Source organism: Ranitomeya imitator, chromosome 10, assembly GCF_032444005.1.
Source record: "Ranitomeya imitator isolate aRanImi1 chromosome 10, aRanImi1.pri, whole genome shotgun sequence".
NCBI classification, from domain to species: domain Eukaryota; kingdom Metazoa; phylum Chordata; class Amphibia; order Anura; family Dendrobatidae; genus Ranitomeya; species Ranitomeya imitator.
In genome coordinates, this window is record NC_091291.1 from 126,786,339 (window position 1) to 126,802,680 (window position 16,342).

At 46.0% G+C, this 16,342-nt stretch overlaps 1 protein-coding gene across 1 annotated transcript in view; it reads right to left on the reverse strand.

Moving 5' to 3' along the window:
* Positions 1-4,015: 4,015 nt before the first annotated feature.
* LOC138651309 (tyrosine-protein phosphatase non-receptor type 11-like) overlaps positions 4,016-16,342 on the reverse strand; it is a 90,180-nt gene continuing 77,853 nt past the window's right edge. Inside the window, exons 9-16 of the mRNA XM_069741403.1 lie at positions 15,505-15,660; positions 12,760-12,891; positions 10,118-10,272; positions 9,980-10,047; positions 9,449-9,600; positions 8,147-8,247; positions 6,964-7,083; positions 4,016-4,382 (exon numbers count right to left, since the gene is read on the reverse strand). Of these exons, the coding sequence (XP_069597504.1) occupies positions 6,999-7,083; positions 8,147-8,247; positions 9,449-9,600; positions 9,980-10,047; positions 10,118-10,272; positions 12,760-12,891; positions 15,505-15,660 (849 nt within the window). The 3' untranslated portion in view covers positions 4,016-4,382; positions 6,964-6,998. The remainder of the gene's footprint in view (positions 4,383-6,963; positions 7,084-8,146; positions 8,248-9,448; positions 9,601-9,979; positions 10,048-10,117; positions 10,273-12,759; positions 12,892-15,504; positions 15,661-16,342) is intronic.

Genomic DNA, 16,342 nt, shown 5'->3' on the forward strand with positions numbered 1-16,342 from the left:
CATCTGCTCAGCCAAGACCTTCTATGTTCTCAGAGAGCCAGTCAGACATATCTGGCAGCAGCTTATATCTAGAGAACAAAAATCGGACATGTGGGATCCTTAAGCCCCCAACCTTCATACACATTAGACCATCATCTGAACCTATCAACTTTGGCAGGTTCGGCCAACATTAGCTTAATGTGTAGGGAGACCTTCACTCCGTTTTTCCATTACTTAACTCATGAACAAGTTTAGTTGGGGTCAGTAGGAATAGGAGTCAGCTGAAAAGTATATCTAGACTCTTTGAGGTGGCCATGTCAGCACAAAGACTGTTCAAACCAACCACAGGGGCTCTGTGCACCCTTGTCGTAGCCAAACAGTTCAGTGCACCCTCCCAACTACTTGTTTTCTAGCTAGCTCTACCCGCCTTTTCTTTGATTGACAGCTTTGGCTTTAAAGGAGGAGGAAGAGATGTATGAAAGGAACGTAGGACTAAAAGTGGACTGAACTGCTTGACTACAACCAGGTGCACCAAGCTTTTGTGCTTTATTTGAACAGTCATTTTGTGCAGAGACTTCCTTTAAAGATTATTGCAGCGTAATGCTTAGGCTGCAATAAGCATTAAGTTTACTTTGGGCACTGGTTACCTACCACAGTTAACGCAAGCCAGGCATATGAACAATCTCTATGATAGACTGCTTGCTCGGACTCGGAGTTAGGCAGTTTAGAAGGATATTACTTATTTTTTGCTACATATTGTAAAATATACTATAAATCCATTGGGCTGCACTATAAAGGATGAGAGTTACTCTACCGACCAATAACCTTTTATAAGCATTCAGTAATCCTATTTAGCCTTTGCCATTCTCTACCATCAGTATCCGCAGACTAATCCCATGAAACTAAATTTCCCAACGGCGGATGTGAAATTACAACACATTTAGGATATAAAAGGCTCGAGTACGAGGTTGGTGTAGAGCAGAGGTGGGGGGAAAACCAGTAGGATTTTATTTGCTACAAATAACCTAAAATCGGTGGAATAAAAAAAATCATTAAAGAGAGGAATTGGATTTTTATGCTTCTAAAATGCCAGGTTCCACAGCGATGCTGAATCAGAAATAATGGACCTGTAAACAAGCATTTACTGCCATCAAGCACATTACGGGACCGGCGTGGCTTTAAAATAGAGGTCACAGCTCTGAGAGGCGAAAAAGTTGGAGTGTAAAAAAGGGAACGAGTTCATATATTGGTTTAAAATAGTATTTTAAAGAGAACTGATCAATCGCCATAAATATGTAGTTTTGTTACCTGATGTAAAGGCCGCTGTTCTCCTGAATCCGGCGATGTTTTCCTTTTGCTCCTGCGCCTCTCCATTCTGGAGATATGGCCCTCTCTTCCTTGTATATAAATCTTGTCTTGTTATCCAAGTGGGTGTGATCTGCAACTCTTAAAAACCCCGCCCACTTTGCTAAAGACTAGATTTACATATTGGAAAAAGATCGTATCTCGGGATCGGAGAGGCTGAGGAAGAAAAGGAGAACATTGCCGGATTCAGGAGAACAGAGGTATTTATACTAAGTAACACACTGAGTAGTTAGAAAAAGTTACAAGTCCTCTTTAAAGGGATTGTGTGGTTTAGGAAGTTATTTTAAAATACCCTATTAAGACATTTTGGGATTATTAGAGTGTTACATCTTCTAAAGTAGAGAATGTGAAAAAGTAGCTCTCCTTCTGGAAGCCTAACCAGGGCCGGAAGCCTAACCAGGGCCAGAAGCCTAACCAGGGCCAGAAGCCTAACCAGGGCCAGAAGCCTAACCAGGGCCAGAAGCCTAACCAGGGCCAGAAGCCTAACCAGGGCCAGAAGCCTAACCACGTATAGTATCCTAGGGGTAGTTATTGCACAGAGTCTCATTTTAACCTTTCCCCCTGGACACCAGGGCATTGCCTAAAATAAAACCAAACATTTCCGCTCAGCTGCACTGTACTGAAGGACCCCCACTCCCCCATTGCTTTCTGGCTGCTATACAGTAGGTTGGACTATGGATGAATTTAGGTGTGAAAAAAGTCTTCATGTTTGAGAGCAAATTGAGAAACACAGGGGCTTAAGAATCTGATGATTATACACCGCGGCGTTAACAGAAATGGTTAAATCAGTTTTACATACGGCTGTCATTATTCTGCCATCATCATGGTTTCTCAGTATTTTGTTTACGACTGTGCATTTTTCCAAGAAAAAACTGTAATAAAATATTTCTTCCTAATTTCTTCATTGTTTTTATACGAGTCAAGAGTGTGTATGTGCATAAAGGCAAAAAGAGCGAAGAAAGGAGACGCAGCACCTAGTGTGGGGAGATGACCGAAAAGAATGGGGGCAAACCGGCACAAATCCTCCTGACACAAACATTACGAGCATGGAGAGATTGAAGGCAATGTCCAACATGGCACAAATTTGTTATTTTTATTGTTTATTTTCTTACTAAATACAAATTTTAGCAACTTTCTAAGTAGTCTTTATGAAAAAAATGTTCTGCCATTTTGCGGCTGCCGAATGTTGAAGTCATTTATCTAGCCCGAATGCTTTTGAAAAGAAAGGTTACATATCAGTGTTACTGATCCTCGCTCTGCCAGCTCTCTGCTCTTCACCTCCCTGTTTTCGAGAAAGGACGACGTAGTAGGGGGTTGTACAGAAGATCAGTAGTGGAGAGGGAAGAAAGTATCTCATGGAGGGAAGACAAAAGCTATAGAAAAGGAGGAAAGCATAGCGAGCAAATAAGAGCACGATAGAAGCTGTGCTGACATAAAAATTAGTGATGACAGCAAGACATCCAAACTGTATTACTGGGAGAGACACTCCCACAAGAGTGGATCAGGCTAAAAACTGCATATCAGGGGTCCGATAATGAAGGTGTCCATAGCCTTTAAAGTAGACCTGTTCCCATCTTATGCTGCACTCACATATAGAAGCCTAATTTGAGTACACCAAACTAGGGTTCCATTTTAATCTTTCTGAAGGATGTCCTTAAAGGGCACCATAGCAAACAGGTATAGACTGGATTTGCGATGCAATAATTTCCACTCTTTGGGATTCTCATTGTCTGCTCCATTTGATCAATCCTCCACTATCTTTAGCTGCCAAGAATGCAATGATTAAGAAAAAAAATGCCTGCAGATCATCTGGTTGTGGGGTGGAGGGCGAGTGTAGAGACCGTAAAATGGTGACTTCGAGCGAAGCGGATATCCACTTATGGGGTCTTAATTAAATGCATGCAATTGGGACTAAAGCATTATTGAAATTGGGTTTCATTAAAAACGTTGCTTTCTTTATGCAGGAAATCAGATACTGTAAAAGCCATTCAACGTTCTTGTGGTCTGTGGTCATAAATCAGCTGAGAGGTGCTCAGAAACAGAAAAAAAACAAACTTACAAACTTCATCAGAATGTCAGAGCGAGCTCACTGACAGATTCTCTGTTAACTCATTTTACAGCCTAGACAGTGCAGCATCAAAGCTACAGAAGGCAAACGATGTGACATTTTTAATGAAACCCAATTGAAAAAATGTTTTAGCCCAATGTTTAGGAAGAAAAAAAAAAAAAAAAAAAAAAAATGGACAATCCCTTTAAAAGATTTTCCAAGATTGGTACAGTATGAACTAAATTACATTTACCAAGAGAACCTACACTTACCTAGTACAACTGCGGTCACTGCATCGACGACGTTCTCTCACAAGACCTCAGCAGGGGATGGCGCAATATAGCCGAGGACAGGGATTGGCCACAGTGGTGATGTGGACGTCATTACCGCAGCAGAGTAAGGAGTGATGGCGCTGTAAGGGTAGCACTTTTATCAGTAGGGTATAGATTCTATTATTTTAAGCCACTTAAAAGGGAGTTTACTAAAATGGAGTAACCAAACTTTCCCAAGACTTGACAATACTAGAAGTTTTGATCCGTGGGTTTCCGAGCACAACGAACCTCATCGGTAAATATCAGAAGCACTTAGCTGAGAGCGGCGCTTCTTAGAGACTGAAGACGAACATTTTTTTTTTTCATGTAGGACCAACATTTTATTATACATTTTTACAAAACAGAGTAAAACAAAGTTGACAAATAAAAATATCTAAAACTCAGTGGCTTCTCGTAGGCACTTAAATAAATACTCTGCCAAAAAAACACAGGCACAATATTAAAAAAAAAATAAAATAAAAAAAAGATTGTTCGGTCATAATAAGTTACTGTGCATGTGCTCTCCCTCAGAGGCGCGCGCCGCGCTCACGTGTCCCTCGTCGTTCACTTGTGTACCTCCGTCTGGAGCCGGCACAGGAGCGAGGCAGGGGTAAGCTGCAGAACTGAGGACAACTCCAGACCGCCATGGCCGGGGAAACGGAGACAAAAAAAGTGCAGTCCTGAAAGAGATCGCAAAGCACAAGATTAGGCGGCTCATCCACACAGGACTATTTACCAAGAGGAGAACTAATCTGAAAAGCGAGCAGTCACTATATAAGATCAGAATCCTCCCTTTTAACCTGCCCATACAATTACAGTAGCCATTTGCCACAAATTCTCTGTATATCAGTTATTCCTCCCAATTCCTATATAAAAAGGCACAATCGCCTGATCACAAGTGTTTTCAAGGAGGAAAGGGGGTACAAGTCGGCAGCCGCGGGGCGGCAGCCAAGTCGGCAGCCGCGGGGCGGCAGCCAAGTCGGCAGCCGCGGGGCGGCAGCCAAGTCGGCAGCCGCGGGGCGGCAGCCAAGTCGGCAGCCGCGGGGCGGCAGCCAAGTCGGCAGCCGCGGGGCGGCAGCCAAGTCGGCAGCCGCGGGGCGGCAGCCAAGTCGGCAGCCGCGGGGCAGCAGCCAAGTCGGCAGCCAAGTCGGCAGCCATTTTTTTTTATTTAGGTGAACCATGGGGCAATAAACAAGGGGTTGCCCAGTAGAGTATAAGCCTTTTAGACTAGGCAGTGTTTAGTCCCCGGTAAGAGAAAGTTTTTCTGCCAAGATATCCACCAGTTTCTAATTTAATTACTTAAAAGGGAGCAGACATTGTAATTACTAAGGTATCTTTTGCTTCATCAATGAAGGCAAGATTGCCTCCAAGGTGTGTGGACATTTCTGTCTTCTCAGGGATCTTAGAGAAATCCAGCTCCTTAAAACATGACGTTTATTGTATCCAAATAAAAAATCCAAATGTCCATGGTGTGCAACCTCCCACCGGTAAGTGCCTGGGATGACAGAGATAAACGGCTACGCGTTTCGATCGGAGTGATCTTTATCAAAGCCATACCTGGATCAGGCAGCTTCTCCTACTTATAAGGAGGCTCACCCAACCAGATCATTCATTTGAGTCACATGGCAATTTGACAGGTCCTTTCATCTAAAATCATTGTTCTATATGTAACAACATAACAAAAATAAAGGATTAAAATCACATTCAGCAATAATGTAACATAACTTCATGTCTTTTATTCAATCCTGTTGGGACACAGGTGTTCAATTGGAAAATCCAATATGCTTCTCGTGTGAGAAGCCGGCGTCTAATGTCACCACCCCGACTAGGGGTATTAACCCGTTCTATGCCCTGAACCTGAAGAGTGACAGTGCTGCGTGCATGGTGCCTAACAAAATGTTTGGATGCTGCTGATATATTCCTGTCATTATTCTGAGTGTTACCTATGTCATATAAGTGTTCCCTAATGCGTGTTTTCAATTTTCTGGACGTACAGCCCACATACGACAGGTTACACTCTATACATTTGATTTTGTATACCACATTGCAAGAATTACAATTGATGTACTGCTTTATATCAAATTTGATAGTTTCATCCGCATTATAAAATGTCTTTTCAATACTGGCGAATTTACATGTGCTACAATTTCGTGTGCCACACCTGAAAAATCCTGGATAATTTAACCAGGTTCTGATGGATTTATTTTTGGAGCAGAACAAGCTAGGGGCTATTTTATTACCAATGGTCGGGGCTCTTCTCGACACCACATTAATGCCAGAATTTAGTATGTTATACAGCTGCGGATCTTCATATAAAATAGGTAAATATCTGTTGACAATATCTCTAATTCTAGCGAACTGCGGGCTATATTGAAAGCATATGTATGGCTTTTGTTCCATTTGTAAATTTCTATGCTTTTGTGCTGTAACTAGTTCTTTACGATCTTTTCCTGCTACTATTTTTTTGGCCCGATTAATTGTCCATTGAGGGTATTGTCGATATGTTAATTTATTTGCTATTTGCTCGATTTCACCCTTGAGATCTTTTTCTGAGCTGCAATTCCTTTTAATCCTGGTGAACTCACCCACCCAGGCACTTACCGGTGGGAGGTTGCACACCATGGACATTTGGATTTTTTATTTGGATACAATAAACGTCATGTTTTAAGGAGCTGGAATTCAACTTTTTTTTTTTTTTCTTTTCTCTGATGATTGGATCGTCTTCCTGCAGCGGAGTTCCGTGCACCTGCGGTGATTTACCGCGGAGTTCCGTGCACCTGCGGTGATTTACCGGTGAGCTGGCTACAAACTCCTTTTCTCTTTGTTACTATCTTAGAGAAATAACAGAAGAGCACATTGGGTGGGGTTCTCGCATCATGTATGAGGAATTCACTGAAGCCTATTCATGCTGATGCTCCAGACCACCACATAGGCAATACATTATATGCAGATTGGAGCAAATACTAAAACAATTTTGATTTTTTTTTTTGCAATACCATGCCTGACCAGTTGGTGTGCTGTTAAGACACAAATAGGATATGCTACACCACCATCTAGTGGCCGCAGTATGAATTGCTGTAATTCACAACTGATTAAAACCACCATGATGCACATTAGTAACACTGCTGAAAACAAGCTGAATGTTTAGTAAAAGCAAAATTATACTTCTGTCATTGGTAAAAGGTTTTGTGCAATCATCCTCAACTACTGAACACAACACTATTCAGTCTGTACATGAACAGTAAAGGAGAAGGCTCTTACTCATTTAGTATCAGTGCATCTGGAAAGTCCATGGATTATCTGCCGGCATTACTAGTACTTGATTTGTGCGTGCTCCTAATATTCAGATTCTGATAGACACAGGTGGAATCATCGCTGACTCTGCAAACACAAAAATATGGAATATGCACATTAAAGTCATTATTTTACACCATCTGGTCAGCAGTATGTCTACAAGAAATGGAATAACCCTCAGCTTCTGTTAGGGGTCACTCACGACCAGATGAGACTAAAGAGCCCATTAGAAGGTGCCCAATGAAGTCAATGGGCCTCTCACAGCAAAGGGCTACACCAAACATGATCCTCATTATCAAACCTACGTCCCCATTTTCGAGACATAGGATTTTCCCTACAAGATCTATAACAAAACACCAACTTCGATATATAATATTGTTCTCCCATTTATTGGAAGTGCTCCTCCAGCTACTTAGGACTAATAATTGATAGTCACTGGCCTTATCTGAAGATTTTACTTTATATTTTTACAGCATTGTTGTCTCAATTACACTTGATAAAAAAAACTATTCCTTAAAGGGGCATTCATCACCAAGTCAAAAGTCTTCAATTTTTGCCCTTATGTTATTCTCGCTGTTATCCTGGGTATTCTACTCGTTTTCTTTTTAAAATCCGACGTACCGTTCCAGAGATATGGGCCTTTTTATTAAGTGCTAATTTTTATGGCGTCTACAAGGGGGTGTGGCTCACAGGGTAGTCATGCAGTGCAGCCTGAAGACACACCCACAAAGTGAGCGTGAGCCACGCCCTCCTAGTAAAGACCATAAAAATCAACACCAAATTAAAAGGCCCGTATCTCTGCAACCGTACGGCGGAATTTAAAAAGAAAACCAACGCAGTGCTCGGGTCAGCAGCGGGAATAAAATAAGAACAAAAACTGCCCACTTTTGACCTGGTGACAGGTCCCCTTTAAATGGCTTGTTCCCATTTACTAATACTTTGGAAAAGCATTTGTAAGGGATTAAACAAATAAGAGCGGATTTTCCTTCCAGAAAGTGCGCCACTCTTATAGGTGGACGATGTTCAGTATTGCAGTTCATCAGCATACAAGGGAATCGTCCAAGACTAAACAGACAAAACAGGAGTTTCAGCACAAAAACAGATGCCTGTTGAGATGCGGAGCCCTTCCCGGATCCTTGCCCGCACTTACCTAGGTTGACTAGGTGCTGCTACTGGAGGTGCTTTGGCATTTAACTTTGCCCCAATGGGGTAATGAATGTTACTATATTCCCGTTCCATTGTTCTTCCTCGCTGTATAGGAAAACAAATAAAAATGATCCGTGTAAAAATATATAGGAAAAAAATCCCTAAAATTTAAGAGGATTCAATAGTTTACCATCTACATTCACTTTATAACAAAGTTGCTTTCTACTCGACGCCTCCAATAGGAAGCACTTAAGCCCCTGCTACCCATCACCCCACAATGCCCTCCAAGAAAAAAAAAAAAAGAAAAAAAAAAAACCTCGAACCCTTTCAAGCGTTTTCTCCTACTTCCTTTAGATTGCTTAACGGCTATTCTCCAGGATCCGCCATACACGTTCACGCTTAGCTAGACCGAGCGTAGAAATGGGAATATACCACTGCCCGACACCTGACCCTTAAGAACGAATAGATCGGGAATACTAAATCTAACAACCCCACCTTTCACCCAACCATCCTTATGTGCATGGTGGATAAAGGCCTTGAGAAACCATCAGCAGTTAGATGGCAAACCTGCAAATTTTCATTGACTTGGTCGACCATCTTATGTAAGGAGGCCATCTCAAATTTGCCTTGCAGTCACTGGTCCTGCCGAAATCTGCAGATTTGCCACCGAAAAGCCTTGAGAAACCATGAGCATTTAGGTGCCAAACCTGCAGATTATGGCAAGACCAGTGACTGGACAGAAAGTTAAAGATGGTCTCCTGACACAAGATGGTCAACCACTCCTACCAAAATCTGCAGGTTCGCCATTTTAATGCTGATAGTTTCTCAAAGCTCTTCTCAACCATGTGTGTAAGGAGGGTTGGGTGGTCGAACTAGTGGCCTCCTCGCTGGCTCAGTGTGCTCCATAACCCTTTAGCCCCTGCAGGGAAGCACGTGTCCCATACCCAAGCCTACATCTGTAGCCACGAGGTGGCGCTCTGCTAGGACACCACAGGAAACAAGCAATCCCTCTCATGTCAGGTTTATATGGTGACCTTTCCATACAGTGAGACACGGCAGGCACGCAGCTATAGAAGGTCTTTTCCCAGGTTTCCTGAATTCGGGGGTCAAATCGAGACACCGAAAAGCAGCATTTCTAACGGATGAACGTTTAACCTCCAATATAAAACATAAAAGCCGTTTCTCACAGTAACTGGCGCAGTTTCCATGAATCCTATACAAGGTTAACGCCCACCAAGCGTCATTCTTATTTACGGAGCTTGGTTACCTCAATCAATTCTGCTTTATTGCAAGATACGGCGCTCACCTGCTCGTCCTCCAGATACTTCTTCCTGCTCTCGATATATTTCTGCACAGCCATGTAGATGAATTTATACTGCGCCTCGGTCTGCACCATCCCCGAGCGCTGCTGTCTCACCATCTGAATGGTCTTGGGGATGTCGATGTCACAGTCCAAACCTGGATATGGGGAAGACACGGTAAACCTCATGTGACAAAGTACAGGGGTATCCCATCTTAAAGGGGTGTTCTCAAGTTTGGAAGTTACTTCCTGACCACGGGGGATGGGGGGGGGGGTCCGACCACTGAGACCCCCCCATCAATCGCTAAAACTAAGACTCTGTTCTAGTCACACAGTGATGGTCTGCCTCATGACTATGCATTTGCTTGCAGCGCCCACTGCAGGTGAAATGTGGCATAACACAAATGACTAGCCTTCAAAGTAATGCTTAGAATCAGAGGGGACGGGCTTATAGAGGAGGGTCGTGGGCACAAGACCACCCTCTGGCATCTGTATACCCAAGTAATATGCATACAAATTTATCATTTCTGGACCTACCTTGTCTGTTGATCACGTCGACCAGAAGATCAATAACTATAATTGTTCCGGTGCGACCAATTCCAGCACTGAGGGGAAAGAAATACGGCATCAGAGGAGAGGACATCCTGACCCCCTGCCCCATCCGACGGCCCATACCTGCAGTGCACCACTATAGGGCCGGAGCCTGGAATACTTTGCTGCGCTGCATTAATTTCTCCTAGGAAGCTCAGAACACCCCCGGGTTCATTCGGGACCCCATGGTCGGGCCAGCTCAAATACTGATAATGCCAGATACGTCTTGGAGGTTCCTCCTAGGAGAGGAAATATTGTGGAAATATAAAAAAAAAAAAAAAAAATAGTCTTCATCAGGTTTCTACATTCAGTTCTCACAGTTATTTCACAGACGAGATTTTTTTGACACCTTACTGAGGTACAGATAATTGGGGTAACGTTCTCCTGGAATCACCAAACCCAGGCTCATCTATCAGACATAGAAGTGTGATCGTCACTGCACAGGACAGGTCTCCTCCAGAGTCCAGTGGTGGCGGCTTTACACCACTCCATCCGACGCTCGGCATTGTGCTTGGTGATGTACGGCTGCATGCACCTGCTCTGCCATGAAGCTCCCAGCAGGGGGCGCAGGGTTTATGCTGATGTTACATCAGAGGAGGTCCGGACTCTGCAGTTATGGAGTCAGAACATTTTTGACTTTTCTGCCTTCAGCAAGCCCGCTGCTTCGTAATATTACGGGGTTTGCAATAACGCACAGGTGATGGGGGACGAAATGTCATGATCGGACATGCTACCCTCCTATTACAGGACTGTGCTGTATCAGTCAGCTCTGCACCACCAGCCAATCTGTCATGTTAGTAAAGACAGATGTCATACACCAGGACCTGAGGTTATGCACTGGTGGGGGGGGGAAATGAGGGGTCAGAGGTTATGCACTGGTGGGGGGGTGAGGGTTCAGAGGTTATGCACCGGGACTGAAGGAGAAACAGGAATTCAGTGTTTAGGACACAATTGTCCGTATAGAGTATCACATATGTACGGATCTAGCGATCTACTGTGTCCCCCTCACGGAATATCCTTAGCCAGGCAGATGTGCCAAGACAGACATCTTTCTAGCTCTTCTACCTCTTAGACACCAGCCTCCTCAAGTCTAAATGATCTTTCTTTTAAATAACGTATACAATTTGGACTGTGAAATTCTTTAAGCAACAGCGTTGACCCATGAGCTGATGCTCTCCGCGCCTCCATGGACATCCTACTGAAGAGGCCAACTGCACGGAGACCCTCTAAGAGTACCAAAGCCAGATTTGACTTTCCTTGTGCCTTTCTGGGGGCAGAACCTTTAATGCCGCAGCCACATTCGCCCTCAGCGGTGGCACAGCGCAATCGTTGGAAGCGCCACAGGTTGCAGCCAAAGTCATGATCCAGCCCCAGCCTAAGTGTTCCATTTCGCAGAGTCCCTGCTCTATCATCCATGGGCGGAACTCAGCACCCGGACCTCCACCAAGGTAAAAAAAAAAAAAGAAAAAAAAAAAAAAAAGGGTTTCTACAAGTGCATTTACACTTTATGGGTTAACACCGGGTACATGTCTAATGGTGCATATTACAGGCTTATATAAAGTGACAGGCTGTGCATCAATGAGCCTTTACCCATTTCAAAGATTCAGGTTTTTGCTTTGTTTTTACAGGAAAAAAAAAAAAATGGATTTTGATGGTTTTAGTCTACAGTGACATAAGGGTTAGCACGCACCTTCTACTCCCCCATACCGCGATATCGGTAATTACAGAAATATCAGAGATGTCGGCAGCAGGTCCCGGCTCCTCTGATCTGCCGACAGCGCGGAGTCTGACGAGAAGCGGCCCCCGATGGGTTTATTACCCGATTACACACGGGTGAACGCTGCTACAGAGGAGCTGTCACTATCCGCCATCTCGAGAAAACTGCGCAGCTACACGTGTCACAACACTGAACGGAGAACTAGTCATTATGTGCAAATATTACAAGAAAAAAGTAAAATAAATTATTAAATTAAATCCTAGACGTGACAAGTCAGATTTTCATGATGATTTCTCTTCACGTTTACTGAAGCCACAATAAATGTACATTTTCAGCGGTTGAGGTTTTTCTCTACCAAGATTGTGGTTTTGCCTTTTTCCTTCATTTACAGGGTTAAAAAAGTGTTTATGGGAGAAGAGATCAAACCATTGCACGGCTACGTTCCCCATTAGTGATGAGCGATGGTGTTATCTGAGCATGCTCGGGTGCTAACCGACTGGCTTTAGCGTACTCGGATAATATGTTCGAGTCCCCACGGCTGTTCAACAGCCGCAACACATGCAGGGATCGTCTGTTTGTAGGATCACCTTTTAAACACTTCAGGTACAAACCTTTAAATCTCCTGCATAAATGTATGATTAAATAAAAATATTCAGCCAGCCACCACTAGAGGGAGCCATCTGCATACTGTTTAAACACGGAGCTTAATAGGTCAGAAAGCAGTAAACTCCCCCTAGTGGTGATTACAGGCATCCAAAGCATTTTTTTTCCCAAATAAACAATTATTGCCTGTCCACAGCATCTGATCTCAGAGAACGAGGAATAAGTCTTCTTTAATGACTAGAGCATGGAAGAGGAAATGTGTATAGGGCAGACTGAAGCCTCCGAGGGCTGAAATCGTCTATTTCTTCCAGTCTGAGCATGCTCACCCACCACTCCACTCACACAAAAGGAGATAAGTGTTACACTTTGCAGCATCAATGCTAATAAGCAGCCAGTAAAGTCTTACCCTGTCTGTGTGTGACATCTGTAATTCTCGCAGGATGTAATCCTTCTCTTCATGCAAGGCCAGGCCCAATACTCGGATGCAGCCATAGTCCTTGGAGCAGTTTTCGTTAGGCCAATAACAAAAACATTTTTTCTGTAATGTCAGAGACACAAGGTTTTGAGGAGGCGTCGAAGGGACGGATGATTATGTTTGGCTCCCAGCTTATTATGCTCCCCCCACAAAAAAAAAAAAAAACATAAGCACATTATGGGCCCCAAAACTATTGATTAAGAGTTAGCATTCTTCTTGCACTAATGTGAACAGAAGAGGTTTCTGATATAATTTCTAACATTGTGGTAAGAGAAGGGAGGGCGGAGAAGGGAGGGCGGAGAAGGGAGGGCGGAGAAGGGAGGGCGGAGAAGGGAGGGCGGAGAAGGGAGGGCGGAGAAGGGAGGGCGGAGAAGGGAGGGCGGAGAAGGGAGGGCGGAGAAGGGAGGGCGGAGAAGGGAGGGCGGAGAAGGGAGGGCGGAGAAGGGAGGGCGGAGAAGGGAGGGCGGAGAAGGGAGGGCGGAGAAGGGAGGGCGGAGAAGGGAGGGCGGAGAAGGGAGGGCGGAGAAGGGAGGGCGGAGAAGGGAGGGCGGAGAAGGGAGGGCGGAGAAGGGAGGGCGGAGAAGGGAGGGCGGAGAAGGGAGGGCGGAGAAGGGAGGGCGGAGAAGGGAGGGCGGAGAAGGGAGGGCGGAGAAGGGAGGGCGGAGAAGGGAGGGCGGAGAAGGGAGGGCGGAGAAGGGAGGGCGGAGAAGGGAGGGCGGAGAAGGGAGGGCGGAGAAGGGAGGGCGGAGAAGGGAGGGCGGAGAAGGGAGGGCGGAGAAGGGAGGGCGGAGAAGGGAGGGCGGAGAAGGGAGGGCGGAGAAGGGAGGGCGGAGAAGGGAGGGCGGAGAAGGGAGGGCGGAGAAGGGAGGGCGGAGAAGGGAGGGCGGAGAAGGGAGGGCGGAGAAGGGAGGGCGGAGAAGGGAGGGCGGAGAAGGGAGGGCGGAGAAGGGAGGGCGGAGAAGGGAGGGCGGAGAAGGGAGGGCGGAGAAGGGAGGGCGGAGAAGGGAGGGCGGAGAAGGGAGGGCGGAGAAGGGAGGGCGGAGAAGGGAGGGCGGAGAAGGGAGGGCGGAGAAGGGAGGGCGGAGAAGGGAGGGCGGAGAAGGGAGGGCGGAGAAGGGAGGGCGGAGAAGGGAGGGCGGAGAAGGGAGGGCGGAGAAGGGAGGGCGGAGAAGGGAGGGCGGAGAAGGGAGGGCGGAGAAGGGAGGGCGGAGAAGGGAGGGCGGAGAAGGGAGGGCGGAGAAGGGAGGGCGGAGAAGGGAGGGCGGAGAAGGGAGGGCGGAGAAGGGAGGGCGGAGAAGGGAGGGCGGAGAAGGGAGGGCGGAGAAGGGAGGGCGGAGAAGGGAGGGCGGAGAAGGGAGGGCGGAGAAGGGAGGGCGGAGAAGGGAGGGCGGAGAAGGGAGGGCGGAGAAGGGAGGGCGGAGAAGGGAGGGCGGAGAAGGGAGGGCGGAGAAGGGAGGGCGGAGAAGGGAGGGCGGAGAAGGGAGGGCGGAGAAGGGAGGGCGGAGAAGGGAGGGCGGAGAAGGGAGGGCGGAGAAGGGAGGGCGGAGAAGGGAGGGCGGAGAAGGGAGGGCGGAGAAGGGAGGGCGGAGAAGGGAGGGCGGAGAAGGGAGGGCGGAGAAGGGAGGGCGGAGAAGGGAGGGCGGAGAAGGGAGGGCGGAGAAGGGAGGGCGGAGAAGGGAGGGCGGAGAAGGGAGGGCGGAGAAGGGAGGGCGGAGAAGGGAGGGCGGAGAAGGGAGGGCGGAGAAGGGAGGGCGGAGAAGGGAGGGCGGAGAAGGGAGGGCGGAGAAGGGAGGGCGGAGAAGGGAGGGCGGAGAAGGGAGGGCGGAGAAGGGAGGGCGGAGAAGGGAGGGCGGAGAAGGGAGGGCGGAGAAGGGAGGGCGGAGAAGGGAGGGCGGAGAAGGGAGGGCGGAGAAGGGAGGGCGGAGAAGGGAGCAGCAGTAAGTGTGAAGACCAGCAAAAGAAACAGGCCACTATAGGCCCAGCCATTGTTAAACGTGGACAATCCCTTTACAGGGCACGGTTCAGCTGTCTGTAACTGAACTGCATGTATCTGGAGTCTGATCTACTTTGATATTTAGAATAGAAATGCCCAGATTTTCGTTATCTACTTCCGGATCTTCATAGCCATCGGCGGACACAAACTTCCAAAACCGGTGGTTTTATCAAGCCTTTACAGCAGGCCTGCCGTCCCTCCTGACGTCTGTTTTAGACAATACGGATACTGATGATGTAATTAAAATCCTGGAGCTTCTTGATCTTGTTCCTCTGTAAATCTTCCAGGAAACATACAAAACAAGCTAAGAACTGGGAGTTCCCCGTCCCTGTATCGGTACACGTGTGCGGTGCAGAGAATGGTGACCGCCGGTTATCGATTTCCAGGAATAACACTACACCGTGTACAATTCTAAGAAGACGCTCCGGCGCTGTCATGTCTCAGAGAACGTGGGTATTTACTAAAAACAGAGCGTCAACCAGCGACGGCCAAACTACAATTAAGGTTGTGAGGGGGTGAAGATGTTATTGATGGTTTAGGTTAATGGCTTCTGGATGTTATGCAACGAAGGTCTGAGGAGGAAATTTAGACGTTCTTAAAGAATGAAAAAAAAAACAAAACAAGAAAACCTACACATCAGCACCACAATATCCAGCAATACCAGCCAGGTCCCGGCCGCTTACCCTGGAGCGCTCCATCTCTTTGGTAGTCATGACTATAACGTGGGTGTTCTCCTGATAGACCATGGACCAGAAGTCACACACCGTGTTCTGCAGGCATCCCTGAGTGGCTATATACACTTTATAGGGCTGGTTCCCGCGGGTTTCATCCACTGTACTCTATGGATATATACAGATACGAGAGAGAAGATCGTACACAGAAACTACTGTACATCAGGAGAAGGTGTACAAAATGGGAACATGTGGATATTCCAAGAAGGAACAATAAGCAATGAACGGCTACAATCAGAGCACCTGATGAAGCGATGGGAAAGCAGGGAAAAAAAAAAAATCCAAAACAGGAGTAAGGAGCGGTAAGAGTAACAAGAGGATTACTAAAGATCTATACATATTATATATACTGAATTAAAACATACTACACCTTTCTAAACCAATCAGGTTTCTTCAGGCATGATCAGTTTGGAAATGGATAGTATGTTGTAAAATAAAAAAACAAAAAACCACAACAAACAACAAAAGCATATATATATTTTTATTAATAAATATAAAATCAATAATATGGAGTTAGAGATGGATATATGGAAAATTGATTAAAAAAAATGCATAACGGTAATGTAAAGGCTCAAGCTGTAATTATGAACAAGTTATTATTCAATGGTATATTTGTAACAATGTATGCTTTCTTCTTAATGAAAAGGATCTGATTAATATATATAAAAAAAAAAAAAATATTCCCAGCACCTCCCCTCTTCGTTAGCGCCACAGGTAGAGCAGCAGCCGTCCCGGAGATCTGATTACCCAGTGTTCACGTTGTGCCTCACCTTTGCGCAACTACACATCA